At 40.9% G+C, this 16,221-nt stretch overlaps 2 protein-coding genes across 11 annotated transcripts in view; one reads left to right on the top strand and one right to left on the bottom strand.

Annotated features, from left to right (window-relative positions):
• CSPP1 (centrosome and spindle pole associated protein 1) overlaps positions 1-12,283 on the top strand; it is a 106,207-nt gene extending 93,924 nt beyond the window's left edge. For all 10 annotated transcript variants that reach the window (XM_090040104.1, XM_090040112.1, XM_090040107.1 and 7 more), the window contains 3 exons: positions 1,042-1,151; positions 2,333-2,477; positions 10,079-12,283. In XM_090040104.1, the coding sequence (XP_089896230.1) occupies positions 1,042-1,151; positions 2,333-2,477; positions 10,079-10,305 (482 nt within the window). In that variant the 3' untranslated portion in view covers positions 10,306-12,283. The remainder of the gene's footprint in view (positions 1-1,041; positions 1,152-2,332; positions 2,478-10,078) is intronic.
• Positions 12,284-12,430: 147 nt separating this feature from the next.
• The window catches only part of ARFGEF1 (ARF guanine nucleotide exchange factor 1), a 139,933-nt gene continuing 136,142 nt past the window's right edge, over positions 12,431-16,221 (bottom strand). Inside the window, exons 37-39 of the mRNA XM_090040103.1 lie at positions 15,614-15,752; positions 14,693-14,810; positions 12,431-13,849 (exon numbers count right to left, since the gene is read on the bottom strand). Of these exons, the coding sequence (XP_089896229.1) occupies positions 13,685-13,849; positions 14,693-14,810; positions 15,614-15,752 (422 nt within the window). The 3' untranslated portion in view covers positions 12,431-13,684. The remainder of the gene's footprint in view (positions 13,850-14,692; positions 14,811-15,613; positions 15,753-16,221) is intronic.

A 16,221-nucleotide genomic window follows, 5' to 3' on the forward strand; every position in this document is an offset into this window, starting at 1 on the left:
AGCAAAAAATATTGACAGAGTGTCCAAATGAAATATTTTGGGATTTTTTTAAATCTCAAAATTATTTTTTACTTTTGAAATGTTCCTCAGTTTCTTTATCTTCACAACAGATAATACATAACAATAGAATTTGTTTTTTTTGTAGTAAGGCTGTGAGGGGGGAGTTCGGCACAATTGACTGTTGTTGAAAAAGTCAAGTGTGCTGGAAGCACAGTTTTAGGTACAGTGGAAGAGGAGCTGCACCTGCTGTCTGCACAAAGGCAGGGGCAATGGACACACTGAACCTAAGGAGCAATCCGGCAGCCTGAGGTGGTCAGACCTGGACCATTTCACATGCATTTCAAAGCTGCTACTGTCTGTAGGCTACTTCCTCTATGAATTATGATGCCATTTCCCCAGCAAAGGAAACATTGAAAATACTTAAAGGAGCAGACTGATATGATCCGCCTGAAATATGTAGGGTCCATTTAACACTACAAAACAGAGGGAAGGGGGGACTCGGAGATGAGCAGTGATCCTAGTTTTCTCTGATTAAAAAAAATCCCCAATTTTCGGGTTAAAATAGTAACCCAAAATCCACATTTTTCCATGATCAAAATGAAATACCACATTAGTAGTGTTTCATTTTACTTGGAGAAAACTGTGGATTTTGGGTTATTCTTTTTAATCTGAAAATTGGGGATTTTTTTATCAGAGAACCAGGATCCCTGGTGATAAGGCGATGCAGTCGCATATGGGGGGTGTGGGGAGGGGTTAATGTGGGCAGAGCTTGCAGTTTTCTTACGCGGTTAAGTTCCGGATCTGATCCAGGGGCTAGTTTGGCTTCTAACATCTTGTAGCGTTCCAGTGTCCCTTAGGAGCTTTTATTCTACAAAAGAAAAATACCTCTTGATGAGAGAGGTTTCTTTCGTTAGCATGTCTGAGTCGAGTGTTGTATATTATATTAGCACTGTTTTGTTTAAAAACTAAATGCCATCAGATCAATTCTATGAGGTAAATTGGCGATTTTGTCTAAAGATTTGTTCTCTTTCACTTTTCTAGATACTAATGGGGAAACATTTCCTGCTTTAGAAGAAGGTTATCTATTTTCACAACCCCAGTCATCTGCAAGGGAGAGGAGGCGACTAAAGCATAAAGCAAAGGATTTTACTGTAAGTATGAAATAAATACTACTTTCCCTTCCTCTCCCTCCTCCCCACACTTCATGCCCCCATGTCCCTTTAGTATTTACCTTCCAATGAAAGACCTGGAAAAGCTGTCACAGTCATTAAAATGACTGAAATATTTATTTTAAGAAGGAGATGAACTGGAGGCAGTAGGACATAAGTAGAGTAAGTAATGATTGGTTTGGAGAAAGACGACTGGGGTCCTTGTGGTCTGAGACAGGAGATACAAGTTCCAACAGGCCACTCAAAGAAATCAAAGGAAACTAAACATGTAAAAGAACTAATTTATGTTTAGTAGTTTTCAAACTGTGTAGCTCAGTGGTGCTCAACCTTTTGGCCCCATGGGCTAGATGAGTGGCATACAGTTGGTCCGTGGTCCAGTTCTGGCCCTGCCTGCCAGGATCAGGCTCCGTGCTGCCCTTGCTTGGCCCTACGTGACCAGATCAGGCCCAATGCGGGCCCCCTGGCCCTGCACACCCAAGTTGGCTGTGCACCACCCTGCATGCCTGGTTTAGTTTGCAAGGCCACAGGGCTTCCATAATTTGGGAAATTTTGGCAGCAGGGGAGTGGTGATTAATGTTGCTACTGCTTCAGCACCACTATATTTTTGGATCTGTGGGGAGCCCTGCAGGCTGGATGACATGCCTCCAGGGGCTAGGTCTAGTTGGCAGACTGGAGGCTGGGGATCTCCAGATTCAAAAAGTCAGACCTCCATAATGTTAACCAGGTGGTTAGCCATGTTAGTTTGAAGTCAGGCAGAAGGCAGGGTAGAGAAGCACCTTAGTGAGCTCTTGCTCAAGAAAGTTAATGCAACTTGGATTCAGTTACTCTGTAAAGTACATCTTTACCCTGTCTTCTGGCAAAATATCTAGTCACAATGGTGAATACCAATCTTCAAAAGAGTATTAAACTTCATTCTTCTAGTCAAGCCAATCTTTAAGTCTTAGGGGAATTGGATATTATCCTACAGCTCTATGCTATAAGGTTTTCCTTTTAAGCCTCTGGTTTCAGCTGAAGTCATGTGGATCTCCGCTATTCTAGCAGTCTGCATGGCTGCTAGTTCAGTAGATGACATACATGTATGAAATGAATTGGTCATTTCTCCAGTAGCTGTTTAGGAGTGGCATAATCTTTACTGAAACGTTCCCCGTTTCCTAAATCTGCAGAATGAAGTCCCTGTCAGCCAGGCTGCACTGTCTGACAGCTTCTCTTTACGCTCAAGCTCCAGTCTCAGTGTTAATCAGCTGAAAGCCAGGAATGAAGAACGATTGAGAAGACTGGCTGTACTTCAGAAGAAATCGGTTCCCTTAGGTATGCCTTTGGACATTAGCAATCTGACTCATTGTGGTTAAACAAGAAATTGACTCAAATGGGTAAACTGGATTATTCTGAAATAATTTCATACTTTTGTCTCCTGGAAAATTGGTTGATTCACAGTTCAGTTAAAGTATGTAGCACCTTTTCAGGGGTGTAATAAAATGGCATGATTTGTGATGCCAAGTCTAAAGTGTTCTGGCTAGGACAAGTGATATCCAACCTAATACCTGACCTCTCAGTGGAAAGAAATAAATCCTGCAAGACAGCTGGCCAGTTGTGCCATAGATGTGGAACTGTGTTCTGTTTTCACTCCAGTGGAGGTCAGTAAATGCCAGAAAGCTTGGGTTCACTTTACCTGAATATGAGTTTTATAGCCAACAACAATTCTAGCTTGTATCTTTCAAGCTGCCATTCTTACTTCTGTGCTCCTATGATAGAAGTGACATGCCTGGCTGCATGTGGTATGGAAAGTCATTTCCCTTTTGTTTTAACCATATCTGTCTTTAATTACACATATGTAATACACAGGTATGTGCCCCAAGCAGTATGTTGTGTATATAATTGGTGTAAATTTCCAATCACATTTTAATGTAATCTTGTCAGTACCCTGGTCTGAGCAGTTATAAACATCTTACTCGCTCCTTATTTAGCAGGGATATCAAAGTACTTTAGGGACTGTAGAAAGCACTAATCCTCTAGAACAGTTTGGGCCAACTGTCTTGGCAGGCATTTCACAAATTAGTCCTGCACCCTTCCCCAGTGCCACTCTAGTCACCATCCTCTGCCTGATCTGATCTTCTTTCTGTACCCTTTTCTGTGCTCCTGAGCCAGTCTACTACTTTGCTTTCTACTCCCTCCCCAATCTGCTGTGTGTCGCACACAGAGGTTGCCTGTACCACATGTTGGCTACCTGTGGTGTAGAGTATATGAACCATGATGTTTTTCCATGACTGTGTTGCTGTAGGTACCCTTGGTCAGCAAGGGCTACTGGGGCCTCCCCTGCACCCTAGGGTCGCATCCTGACAAGCATGGCCATGCAGTGTGGTGTCGCAAACATGTCTGTGGAACTGCGTGTCGCACATTTAGATGTTCTCTGTGCTGCCAGGGTGTGCTACCTGTGTGTGTGCTACTTCACTTTTTTTTCCCTGCAGGCTTTTTTGACTCTTGGATATCCAAGGGCCAAAAAATCTGTGGAAAAATAAGAAGCAGAGCAGTGCACACAGGCAGTGAGTACTGCTCAAAAGTGGAGCTGGGCTGCCCAGAGCCATGCTCCAGCTGCTGGCCAGCCTCCACACAGTAGAATAGCCATTGCTGCAGCCCTGGGAGGCTCCCAGGACCCTGGGTAAGGCTGCTAGGGCCAGCCCAGTGCTGGCCCCAGCCTTCCCTACCCCACCTGGGGTAAATTGCCATGTGCCAAAGCACATGTGGCACTGGCATTCCCTGTGGACAAGTAGTGGCGGTGCAAGGTGTGTTGCCACTACTTGTCCCCAGGGAACCAAAAGTCTGTGCTCATCTGGACATGTCCTAGATGTCCTTGTCTGCCTGTGCTAGAGGGCTGAATCTCAGACTTGGGCCATCTGTTCCTTTAATAGAGAAACAGATGGTAGAGAGACAGGAGAGGAGTAACAGATCAGGTACATAAGAGAGCTACTGATCTGAGTTGCAAAGAACTATTGATCCTTCTCTGAAACAGTGAAATCCTTAGTGTCTTCTTCTGTAGAGAACAGCTCATTATAAGACTTTATTAAATGCATGACACATTTTCAACACTTTTGGAAGTGGCACAGGAGGGAAGAACACAGTTGCTTCCAGGCCTGGTAGGTTTGCCATGCCAGCCACATCCAAGAATGTAGACAAAGAGTATTCAATCCGTTCCAAAGGACTTGAGGATGTTTTGGCAGTGGGTGAGAACAGACCTCTTGTTGTGGCAGATGTGTCGAAGTCCAGGCAGCAAATGCCTCCCAAGCCAAAATATAGGGACGAAGACCCAAGGAAGCCAGACCTGTTTGCACCTGAAGGCTACCAGCCTCATCCAGCTTACTGCTCACAAAATAAAATTACCTGCACTATGATAAACTATCTTAATTAGTGACCTGCCTTCCTCTAGACTGTGGGGGAACTTTTAAAATCTGTAACAAACAAAGGGCAGGTGACAGGTAGTACTTCCCTGAAAGCAGTACTAGATGACTCTAGTATACCTATACTCTCCATGGCCATATCTGGGGCAACAAGAACATCAACCTGGCACAAGCAGCTGGGATATTTCAGGAAGGTCTAAATACTGGAAGATCTTCCCTTTTGAAGGCAGTGAACATTTTGATTCAACAACTGAGACCCTCCATTTGTGAAATGACTCCACAACTACCTTATATTCCTTGCACATGTCTGGCATCTTTAAGAAGAGAGGAAGACAACAGCTTTCCTTTGGCCAACAGCACCTATCTGGTACTGTCACCAGTCCCTAACAAAAATACCAATGCAGTACCCAGGAATAATGCCCACCCCCCTTTTTTTCCTATGACTTTACAATTCATGTTTTTTGGTAGGCAGATTTGGCACCAGTGTTGAGAGCCTGCCAGAACCTTTTTCAGTTTTGTCAGAAGCCTAAACTCTTGATGACTTGCAACCCATGAGGCCTGGAAGTCAGAAATGAGAGGTATTCTGTCTAATTCATTGTGCTTCTTCCATCTTCTCTGTCTGTTTTTGCAGTGGCCCTTCTCAGGAACTGCTTTTAAAAGTAGTTATGTCTCCTACAGTTTGGATCTCTGGAGGAAGTATCCAAAGGAGGGTCTTTGACATCTCACATTCATTTGCCATTTCGTGTATAGTAACTCTGACCTCCTCATTCCCTTGCAAGAGTCTCAAGAGCAGTTCAGAGATCTCAACTTGCAAGATGCCTAGTCAGATGGTCATTTGTCCAACTTGGTGTCATGTGGTTCACTAAATTCTTACTAAATACCTAGCCAGTCACCTTATCAGTTCTGCCTGACATTAGTTTCAGAGCAGTAGTTGTATCCTTTACCCTGACCCAACCTCACTGCATCTGACTGCCTAGGCATTGCTTGGGTGAAAATGCTACTTAGATGGGGTTCATAGGTGCCTGTGATGGCAGAGAACTGGATCCACTGACCTGTGTCGTCCCTTCCCATTCTGGGTGCCTGAGATTTCTTTTGGACTTTTAAGTTCTGGCCCTTCATTGTGCCATTACACAGCATTTCTAAGGACAGCACTACTTTCAAGTTTCATTTCAAATTCATATACAAAGTTTTTTTCAGAGTTCAAAATGAATCTGTTTATTAAATAGCCTAGTTTATTCCTCAAACCTCACTCAGTCCCAGGGGAGCTAAATGTTGCACACTTGTAGTAAGGACATTATCATAGACCTGAAAGAGAGAGAAATTATTTATAAACTTGCACAGATTGTGTATGGCATTTGCTGAAAGGGCTATTGAAATTAACCTCTGCTGCCAGTTTGAAGGAAGTCTTTTTGAAATCTCTAGAGCAGCTAGCCTACTCCTTGAGAAACTACTTGTCTGATGGAGGTTTCCAGATGGGATGCCTATGGTGGTGGTTTGGGTATGACTCCCAGCTGTTCGCTTGGCAGGGGGTTAAAAACACTGTGGAAAGGCAAATAATTTTGTTTTTGCTGTGAAAATCTTAATTTTTTTTTTTTTTTTTTTTTAGAGAGGGTAACAAATTACTTCCTTTCTATGGAGGTGCAGCTACATCTAAAGTGGCTGGTGACAGATGATCTCTTCAAAATAAACTTTTTTTCTTTTACTTTTACATAAAAGCCAGAAACATTGTTAGACTGAGAGAAGGGGAAGGCTAACAATACTTATTTACTGTTAATATAAAATGAATAGCTGTGTAGGTTTCACTGCTAAATTGGTAGAGTAAGCAAATGTCAAAATCTTATTTTCAAACTTGTGTATTTTTTCCCCTTGATAGGTTAGGTTTTTCATCATGAATATCTGGATTCAAATTTTTAACCTTTTAAAAAGTGATGGTCAGGGGTAAGTTGACCAGACAGTCTTTCATTAAAAAAATATGTAGATAGCTATAGAAATAGACTTCTTCAGAATTTCCAGGGATCCCATGCAGAAGCTCAGATTCCCCTGCTGAGGCTTTGCAAGATCTTCGGTGTTAGAGGTACTGAGGGAAGAGCATCCTGTGCTGCTTCCCCCATGCCACCCCTTCACCAGCCATTTTGCTTTGTAGGGGACTTGTGAAATTAGGACCCGTCACCTTCAACCTCAGCATCATGCAAAGATAACAACTGTTCCTAGAATAATGGGGTCTTGGTTTGCCCTCTTTTTTGATAATAATGAAAAAGGTTTTCTGTAATTGGAGGGAGTTTTAAGCTTACTGGTGGTGGCTTCCTTTGTAACGAGGCTACTTAAGTGTTTTACAGCATGTTGCCTTTGTTCACCATCGCTGAGGGATGTGGGGAGAGCTGTTGCTCTAATGTTAGAGTCTGGGGCTGTCCCTCACTTATTCCGGTTCTTCCTATAACAACAGAAGCATTGGCCCTAAGGGTTAAAAGATGTTAATCATTTCATGGTGGATGCGTCTACATGAGATGCTTATTGTGCAGTAGCCTAACAACACTGCACAGTAGTGTGCCAGGCAAAAAACATGCTAATACACTACTGTGCAGGAAGTGTCACAAAAAAAACCTTTCACAGGCTGTACCGAGGACTAACTAGTTACTGCACACTTAATTTAGTACTTCATTAAGCAAGTGCTAAACTAAAAGCACAGTAACTACTGGGCTTTAATGAACATGTAAATGTGCTCAGACAGCATAAAAGTGGCTTTCTGTTTAACATCAACCTTTTTGCCTCATGACCAAGTGAGAAATTAACCTTCTCCTGTTTTTACAAGGGTATTTGTAACATTTGTGGGATGTTATTCTTCACCAAAAATGTATACTTCAGCCTTTCCTAGCAAAAGTAGGAGCTGACCAGCAGCTGAAAGGGCCTTTCTGTGCCTTGTTACAGTTACAGTATGTGCTGAAAACTTTAGTATGCTATTATCACTGTAGTTCCTTCATTAGGTAAACATAATGGGCATTTGTACACATTTGCACCACATTGCTGGGTGCTTTTAAAAGTGCCCGGTGCTGTGGTACATACACTTGTATAAATGGTGAAATGCCCATTAGCAGTGAGAGAACAGTGGCAGCGTGCTTTTGAACTAAAACACATGAAGGTGTCTTAGTTCAAAAGTGCAGTGCTGCCATTTTCTGTGCACCATTTATACACATGTATGTGATGCAGCACCGGGTGCGTCAGCTCGCATGTGGGGCAGACTTAGTTAAGTCTGCTCTGATGTGCTGGATCTCTAGCATGTTGGAGCAGACAAATGTATGTGTATAAATGCCTAATGCATTCTTAACATCCTTACAAAAAATATCTAATCCCATAGGATTTTCCATGCACACACACAACCCAAATAATAGTAAAAAAAATCTTGTTTGGCTGAATGAAGAGAGGTGAGGGAGAACCTTTAGAAGAATTATATAGAAAGATGTGTCTCACTGTGGGTTTTTGGCTGCATAAACATGAGCCACATATACACCAATATAAAAACAAGGAGAACAAACTTTTCATGTTATCCCACAAATATAACCAGCTGACTAATTTGATTTTTAAATTTTTTTTTTATCCACCCCCATCCCACATCCTAAGTTTAAGTAACTTTTAATAAGTTTTCAGTGAGGAAACAAGGTTGCCTAACATTTTATTTGACAAAACATAAGGGCCAAACTGTGGTACTGACAACAGATCACCCACATGGAGCCCTACTAGTCAATGTATGTGAAGTCAATTCTATCTAAATTTAAATGAAAGTCTTTTTTTTAAATAACTAGAATTCAGTTATTGTGTTCTTCTCTCTTTTTTTTTCCGGGAAGGCAGAATGAAGGGGAAAGGATTTTTTCCATGGTTATGGACTTATGGAACAGGATCAGAGCCTAATCTTTTACTCACTCACTCCCGTTTATAGCTGAAACATCTGCTTTTGCCTGAGCAGGAAATATAGGGTGAGTGGGTGGAACATTAGGCTGTTCCTATTCCAGTTCAGCTGTGAAAGGGTTAAATCTGTAGCTGCTGCTAAAGACTAAACTCTGCCCCCTCCCTCCATCTGAGGGGGGAGAGGAGAGGGAAGGACAGGAAGAAAAGAGTCAGTAGCCATCTTAGTGTTTCTTCCATGCCTCTATTATGAGTGGAAAAATCAGCTTCCACACTTAAGACTTGCACCTGTTTTGGAAGGAAAGGTGCCTGTGGTATGCAAGTAAATATGATAGTACCCAGTTTTCTATATGTAAGGGATAATATACTCCAATTAAGTAAATCTTTAAAATCAGAAACTTGATCTTAATTTGAAATCTTTATTATCCAAGACTAATTAAGCCATTTTTCTTTTGCTTAAAATAACTTTTCTAATTATACTAAGTTGTTTTAATTCTTCCATTGCTTACTAGCTGGTGCAGGGGAAGTGTATTTGTTTGGATGGAAATAAAAACAAACCTCCAAGCTCTAAGCTTTGTTCCTAAAAGGGAAAAAATGGGCAACATTTTTAAAGTGAAAATGCCCTTTTTCGTGAGCAGGTTCACAGGCAGGAAAGCGGGGTCTGACTTCAGCACCTCTGCAAGGGCTATTACGTTAACTATGCTTTCATGCATGGTAAGCACCCATGCAAGAATACCCTTCTAGATAATGCATGATGGTGGTAATTAACAGCACTCACTGCCTGGTCAGTTCAAGGTCGCTTCCCCTATTTGCATCATTATGAGACTACTGCATGTTCAGGGGGTGCTTACTGCATAGAAGTTGAACTGCTGTAAGCTCCTGCCCTTGCTCATCTACAGTTAACTTACTCTTGCAGCCCTGCCCTAAGAGGACAAAAGCCTCTATGTAACATGACAAATTTTTGCACCTGTATAGCAAGATTGAACCCTGTTAGGATTGCTTGGCCTAAAAGTACTTGTAGCAATGGACTCTTAGTTCCTGATGGTAAGGGGCTATTTTTGTGGGGGAGATAATGGATACAAACAATATTACTTGAAAACATAGCAGCTTGTTAGTCAGTCAGATGGATGCATTTACTGGCTCCATGTGGCAAAGCTACCTCTGCTCTGCATCAGGTCCAAAACCTTTTCCTTACTCCTTGGTTAACAAAGGGCACATGGGCATGCACAAGCCAGCCTTTATTTAACAAGGACTTTGAGGGACTTTTTTTTCTCTGAAACTGGTATCAAAGGCTGTGTCATGACAGCCTCCATAAAGGTAGGCTCAAAATCAGAGAGCAAGACTGGCCTTTGAGGTCAACCATCTACTATGGATAAGATTCTGCCTAAATCCAACCACACATCAACATACGTAGCACTACAGAAAATCACAATGAGACACCCTGGAAATTTTCAGAGTAGTTTTCCTTGTAGACCAGTTGAGGCATCTCCCTGTTCAGTGTGTTCCAGCTCTTTGTCTTGCTGTAAAACATAGCATGCTAAGAAGGAAAAAATAGGTTAAGTTTAATGAAGAGGTAGCACTGAAGTGATGGGTTTTAATGTGTTGTCAATTCTTTTCCAGGTGATGATGTTTCCCTGGGAGATGCTGATGCTACTTTGAATCACTTCCCATCCAAAGATGGCAGACGGCCTAACTCTGTTGACACTGTAGCCACAGATCCATGGCTGCGACCAGGCACATCAGAGACCCTGAAAAGGTTTATGGCTGGAGAGTCAAGTGAGGTTAAAGTTACTTCAGAAAACTCATTCCCTTTTACTTGGCAGGGCCTGTCAACTGCACACGGTTGAATAAATCCATATGAAACCAGCTGTGCCTTTCATCACAGAAGGAGTGTTAATCACTACTGCACTTTTTATGGTTTCCTATAGCGATAGTCTTATTTTGTGTAAATATTGTGAGTTTTCATAAAAGATTTTTAAAGTGACATGTTCAGAGAGAAACTGTAGTGTAACTGATTTCTTTAAAAGAAAGAAATGTATAGAGGATGTCTTATTATTCCTGTGTTAAAGTGTACTTTTCTATAACTTGAAGAAATCACTATTTTTTTTCATCCTTGAAAAACTGAAACTTGTATAAACTTGGTGTTAAATGAAAGTGAATGTTTTAAGTGCTATAAATGTCAAACAAACTCCAGAAATCTTCAGTCAACCAAAAAGCACAACAGGCAAAGGGTGTATCCTCCTTTACCCTATTTAAAGAACTGCTGCTGTTTTTATGGAGTAAGATTAGCACTCGGTATTTGAACAAGCAGTGTGGTTGTATTCAATCAATGGTGCCTGACTTACAGCTGTGAGAGCTTTGTAGGCAATATTTTGATATAAGCTATTGCCTATTACCATACCAGTTGCATTCTACTTTCCAGAATCAGTTGAGGTCAAGATATTAATTATACCTTTCTGACTCATTGAATGTACTGACAGTGCAAATACTGAGCATTTAATTTATGGTTATGATTTTTAAAGTTGAATAAATTATATTTTATTAAAAAAAAAGTTGCATAGTGAAACATGGATGAGAAGTTGAAAGGAAGGCTCTACTACTATAGCAAAAATTTCTGCCACGGCAATCAGGAGAAGCCAAGAACAGGGAAGAGATGCTGAACTCCAGGAGGGGAGAACAGCAAAGATATGGTCAGAAGTGTGTACATCCTAAAGAGGGTGCTAATTTGGAAAACAATTGGCTGGGTAGAAACAAGAGAAAAATGCATGACTCTTAACAAGATTAACTATCATAAAACATGCACAGGAGCAAGAGTAAAGCTGGGTGTGAAAGTAACTGAAACAAGGGAAAAATTCTTCTTCAGGGCCATAGGGTAGTGAACCTGTGCCTATACTCTGCAAATTCAAAGCAATTGCTGTAGCTCTTACCTGTTAGTCTGTAAGGTGCACCTTAACTTTGCCTTCAGACTAACACAGCTTAAATTACCAAGAATATTTAAGTTTGAACCAAAAAAAAAAAGCACACCCCGATCTGGATGTTACAGGCAACATGGAGCAGTGATTGTCACCTTAGTCAAACACAGTTTATTCAAGACTATGTTCCTGGCTCAGCAGGGCTGCAGGCATCACTGCAGCAAAGTTTAACTCCTCCATTCAGAATTAGCTCTGTGCCTCAAGGTAGGACAAGCTAGCATATGCCTTGTGCTGCAGTACATAGGGAAGGTTGTATAAGCTGGGTTTTCTTGTGAGTAGCACACTTTTCTCGAGGCTCCTGGCTTTCCACACCCTCCAATGCTAGGCAAGATGGACAAATGGTTCCTGTACTGATTTCTCCTCCAGCCTTGCTCTAAGGGGGAAATGATCTCTCCCTTGAACTGCTAGCAGCAATAGTTTCACCTCTAAGCAGTATAGCCTTCCAAAATGGTAGAGAGCAGGCCTCCATTCCTCGTCTCCCACAGCCACATATTTAACCCCAGCAACACAGGTCAAAAACAAATGAACAGCTTTGAAATGTAGGTATCTTATAACCACTGAACAGAAAAATGTGAACAGCCAAAGTCCTTGGAATGCCTTTGCCATGAAGCCTGAAAAAAAATTGACAACTAGGCTGCTGGATGGGTTGAGACTACCATTTATCACATTGACCAACATTGCCTCTATTTCCTAGTACTCTACCATCTGCCCATAACTTTGTCTCAATCTTATAGTTGGACATTTCATACACTTTCCTGTCCAAAGAGTTTACAGTTTTTGCTCTGCAACTGTACATGACATAGTACACCAGAGTTCTTCTAGGTGGTATAGTAATACACATGAATCTTTTTACTGTTTTTATCTATTGCATTTCCCTCCTATTCAGCATTATGCAAACTAGTTTAACTTTTGGCTGCTCTATCAAAGAGCCTGTGCAAATTCAGTTAAAAGTATGACAGGTAAAGAAAATGGTGAAACAAGTAGCTGTAGATTACACTGGTTTTGATTGCACTGATGAAAGAATTCAAAAACTTTATTGACCTATAACCTGATTAGAATATGCCAGATGAGAACCAATATTGTACAGAAAGTTGTACAGAATTTTTACATAAAAAACTTTACATATCTGTACCATATACATTTTATCCATCTGAAAAAATTTTCTACATCCATTGCAATACAGAATGCTTGACAATCTTGTCATTTAACCATCAGAGCACAATTCACAGTATGAATACATTTCCAATAAATTTAACCATCCCCAAACCATGCCAGATTTGTTACTTGAATATATTCAACATTAAGTTCTGTACACAGAGTGAAATCTACATCAAACAAAAACGTGTGTGACAGTAGACACAACCTAGACTTGTTTGCAGTGATTCAAGTTCCAGTCCTTGAAGGATCATCATTTCAAAGGCTCATTATAGTTAAAAGCCCTAAAACAAGTATATTACAAGTAGTTATGTCAGTTGTGATGTTTTCTACCTCTGTTCTTGACAAAAGTCAGCAACACTAACTTTTGGGCTACAACAAAAACAAAAAAGTCACAACTCAGAAAAAATAAACCCAAACTTCTAGTGCATTTGAAAAACAAAATGTTATGGTTCATCAGCAAATCAATTATACAGAAACCAAACAAAACAATGCAGGAAGAACTGTATAGTGTTCAGGAGTATATTACAGACCTGCATCTCTGTACATTTTCACAGGAGGATGATTACCAGTATCTCAGACAGCCTGAGTGTGCAAAAAAATCTTCAGAATAAGAATATCAGACATAGTTGCTAAATGTCTTTTACCATCAACAATAATTTCCATTCTTTTTCACTATAAACATTTTATCCTTCAAAATACAGCTCTCCTGAGTTGTACTTCTTGCAGAAGTTCAAACCTTTATGTAAAGTTCTTTGGGTATTTTTACATTCACCCCCAGCATAAACATTGGTTGCTATACTGCTGTCTAAGACAGTAAAGGATATTGTAGCCCATGCTGACACAGGACTGTGCTAAAAACTGGCTCGATGCTCAACATGAGCCAGGCAAGATAAACAGAGATAACCCATCATAAAACTGCAAGGGACTGGAGGGTTGCAAGCCTTAATTACAGTTATAAGCTGTACCATTAACCCTTAGATATGCTGCCATACAAAAAACCGTTCTATGGATAGCCAGACGGAGCCTCAGCTACCTGGTCCTTTTACATAGCTGATAAATAGAATCTTGTAACAGAGCAATATTCAGTCTCTGTATGCTACTGCTTGTTTGTTCCAGGCTCCTGCTCTGGTGGATGGGATATCTGAAAAACTATACCAATTCGCAGGAAAAACCTTCGCAAAACAGCTCGAAGTTCAGGGATTAGGTCAAACTGCATAATTTCACACAAGAGAGGATAGTAGAATGAGGCGTGTGCTCTGAACTGAGGAAGGAAAACAAAGTTACTCTATTAGGCGTTACTCGTTTGACAGCCTGTTCTTCAGACTCCCCATGCCCTGCCCAATGCCAACTGAGAAACAAAATTACAGCCAAAAAAACCCCCAATGGAATTCAATTAGAAGCAATTTTATTACTGGGACTAAGACTGCATTGTTTTAAAAATAACATGTATGCAGACTGCACCGGCTAGATATTGATCTCTCTTAGCCTGCTTATTTTAAAAGGGAAAGGATTTTCCTTTTACCAGCCCAGATTTATGTGCCCTGTCAGCTTGAAAGTACAGCCATCAAATGTTATTAAAGCCAGGAAAATATAAAAAATATATATATATATATATATATTTTTCCTGCTGAAATTCATATTTGCTGAAACATTTTGATTCAGCAAGATGTGAAGACAATTGAAATTAATTATTATTCCCAGCACAAAATATCGGGAACTAGGAATTATGGGAAGTCCTTTGGAGTAACCACTTCCTTATTTTGGGAGGGAGTAAGTTAACTAAGACACATGCTCCTGAAGGGTTACATTATTCTTTTCCAATTGTCCTGCCATCAGCCTTGGTGACGTCCCTTGATGGTTGTCACCACCTCAAATATTGTTTCAATGTAGGGTCTAAATTTTAAGCTACCAGAGACATTTTTTAAAATGTTTTACAGACTAAAAAAATTGTACCACAAAACAGTCTTACTGCATCTTAGTGGGATCTTTTGGCTTCATGCTTCCAAAGCTATCTAAAATCATAAAAAAAGTCTGCAGACAAAGCTTAGGACCAGTTCTTATCTGCACTGCTTGATTTTAAATAGGCCTCACAACAGACACTTACCCTTTCATCACTTATCTTCAGGACCTTAGTCAAGAACAAGAGAAGGAGATTTGTCCAGGCTTCCCGATGACTTTCTGATGTAAGAGTAAGGAAGTAACTCAGCGCTTCACTGCAGACACTAGAGAGAAAATACAATTATGAGACATAAAATAGTAAAAATTCCTACTTTACAGAGTCACATGACTACGAGCCAGAATGCTGACAAAAGGGTGGTGCTTGTTTCTAGCCAGTGGTGTTTTCAGAGCTATCATGTTTTCTTCAAATGTACTACCAGGCTCTTAAAAGGGGTTAAAATGAAGAATGCCTCTGAGATAACTGTGCATCTGTCACTTCTGGAATTATCTGAGTATGGTCTTCATGTTGATTTATCAGGCACAGTATCTACAATCCCATCATGCATCCCAGCCACACACTGTTTGTTTGGTCTGTCACTTTAAATGGTTTTGTGAGCTACAGTCTCACACATGTGATCATTCAAAATAATTACCTAACACCCCTGAGAGGCTCCTGAGCCCTGAAACTCAGAGCTTGTTTTCCATGATGGAGAATGTCATGAATCCACAAAGAAAAGTGAAATCTATTCTCAGATCCACAGAAAACTTGACCTCTGCCTTAAAAAAAAAAAAAAAAGCAAAGCCAATCTCCAACTCCACACACTCCTCCCTCCCTTCTTTCCTACTCCCGTCTGCCCCCCACAAAGAACCAAGGCTGAGGAAGTCTTGAGTTCTCCCATTGCTATAAAACTTTCATGGAGATGGGCGAGAGAGCACAAACAGTCAGAAGTACCTTTCACCTATGCAGAATGGAATGTGTCAAGGAGCTTATTTCCTTTATAACATCAGCTACTGTAGGAACAGCAGTTAGACCAAATTCCTTGCTCTCTATTTAAAAATCTGCCACATCCAGCTATTACAATCTTACTTGAGTAGTCTCCGCTGGACTTCCTCCCATGCACTAATGCGGCTTTCATCCATGTACATACGGAAAAGAATGCGCAAACCACACGCAAGGCTACTTGTCTCTTGTTTCAGAAGATTTGGCTTCGATTTTCCTTTAAAACCTGGAAAAATTCAAGATTTACGTTGAAATTTGTTAGTTTCATCTCAAACTATAACACTAGACCGGGGTTGGCAATGTTTTTGGTTGTGGTGCCAAGAACACCCCAACCTCGACTTGTAAGATGCTGGCATGCTGGGGCAGATGGTGGAGGAGCTGTGAGGGGCCCGATCCTTGTGGCAGTGTAGCCCCAGACCCTTCCCTGCTGTCTGCCCTGAGGCACAAGCATGCCAAGCAAAATGCCACTCATGCATGCCAGGGGTTGCTGACACATGCAGTAGACTCTTTAGCATAGTTATTTGCAAGGAGACAGTCAGTTATTGCCCAGTATATTTCTTCCAGCATGTAGCATACAAAGGGGTACTGTTATCAAAGTATAGCCAAATACCACAATTTCTTGCATACAAACATGCCTCCATGTTAATATATGCACCTTGCTTTTGAAAGGCAGACCTGCCCTTGAAAATACAGGT

The sequence above is a fragment of the Crocodylus siamensis genome, chromosome 3 (genome assembly GCF_052110815.1).
Source record: "Crocodylus siamensis isolate JL-2025a chromosome 3, ASM5211081v1, whole genome shotgun sequence".
Lineage (NCBI taxonomy): Eukaryota > Metazoa > Chordata > Crocodylia > Crocodylidae > Crocodylus > Crocodylus siamensis.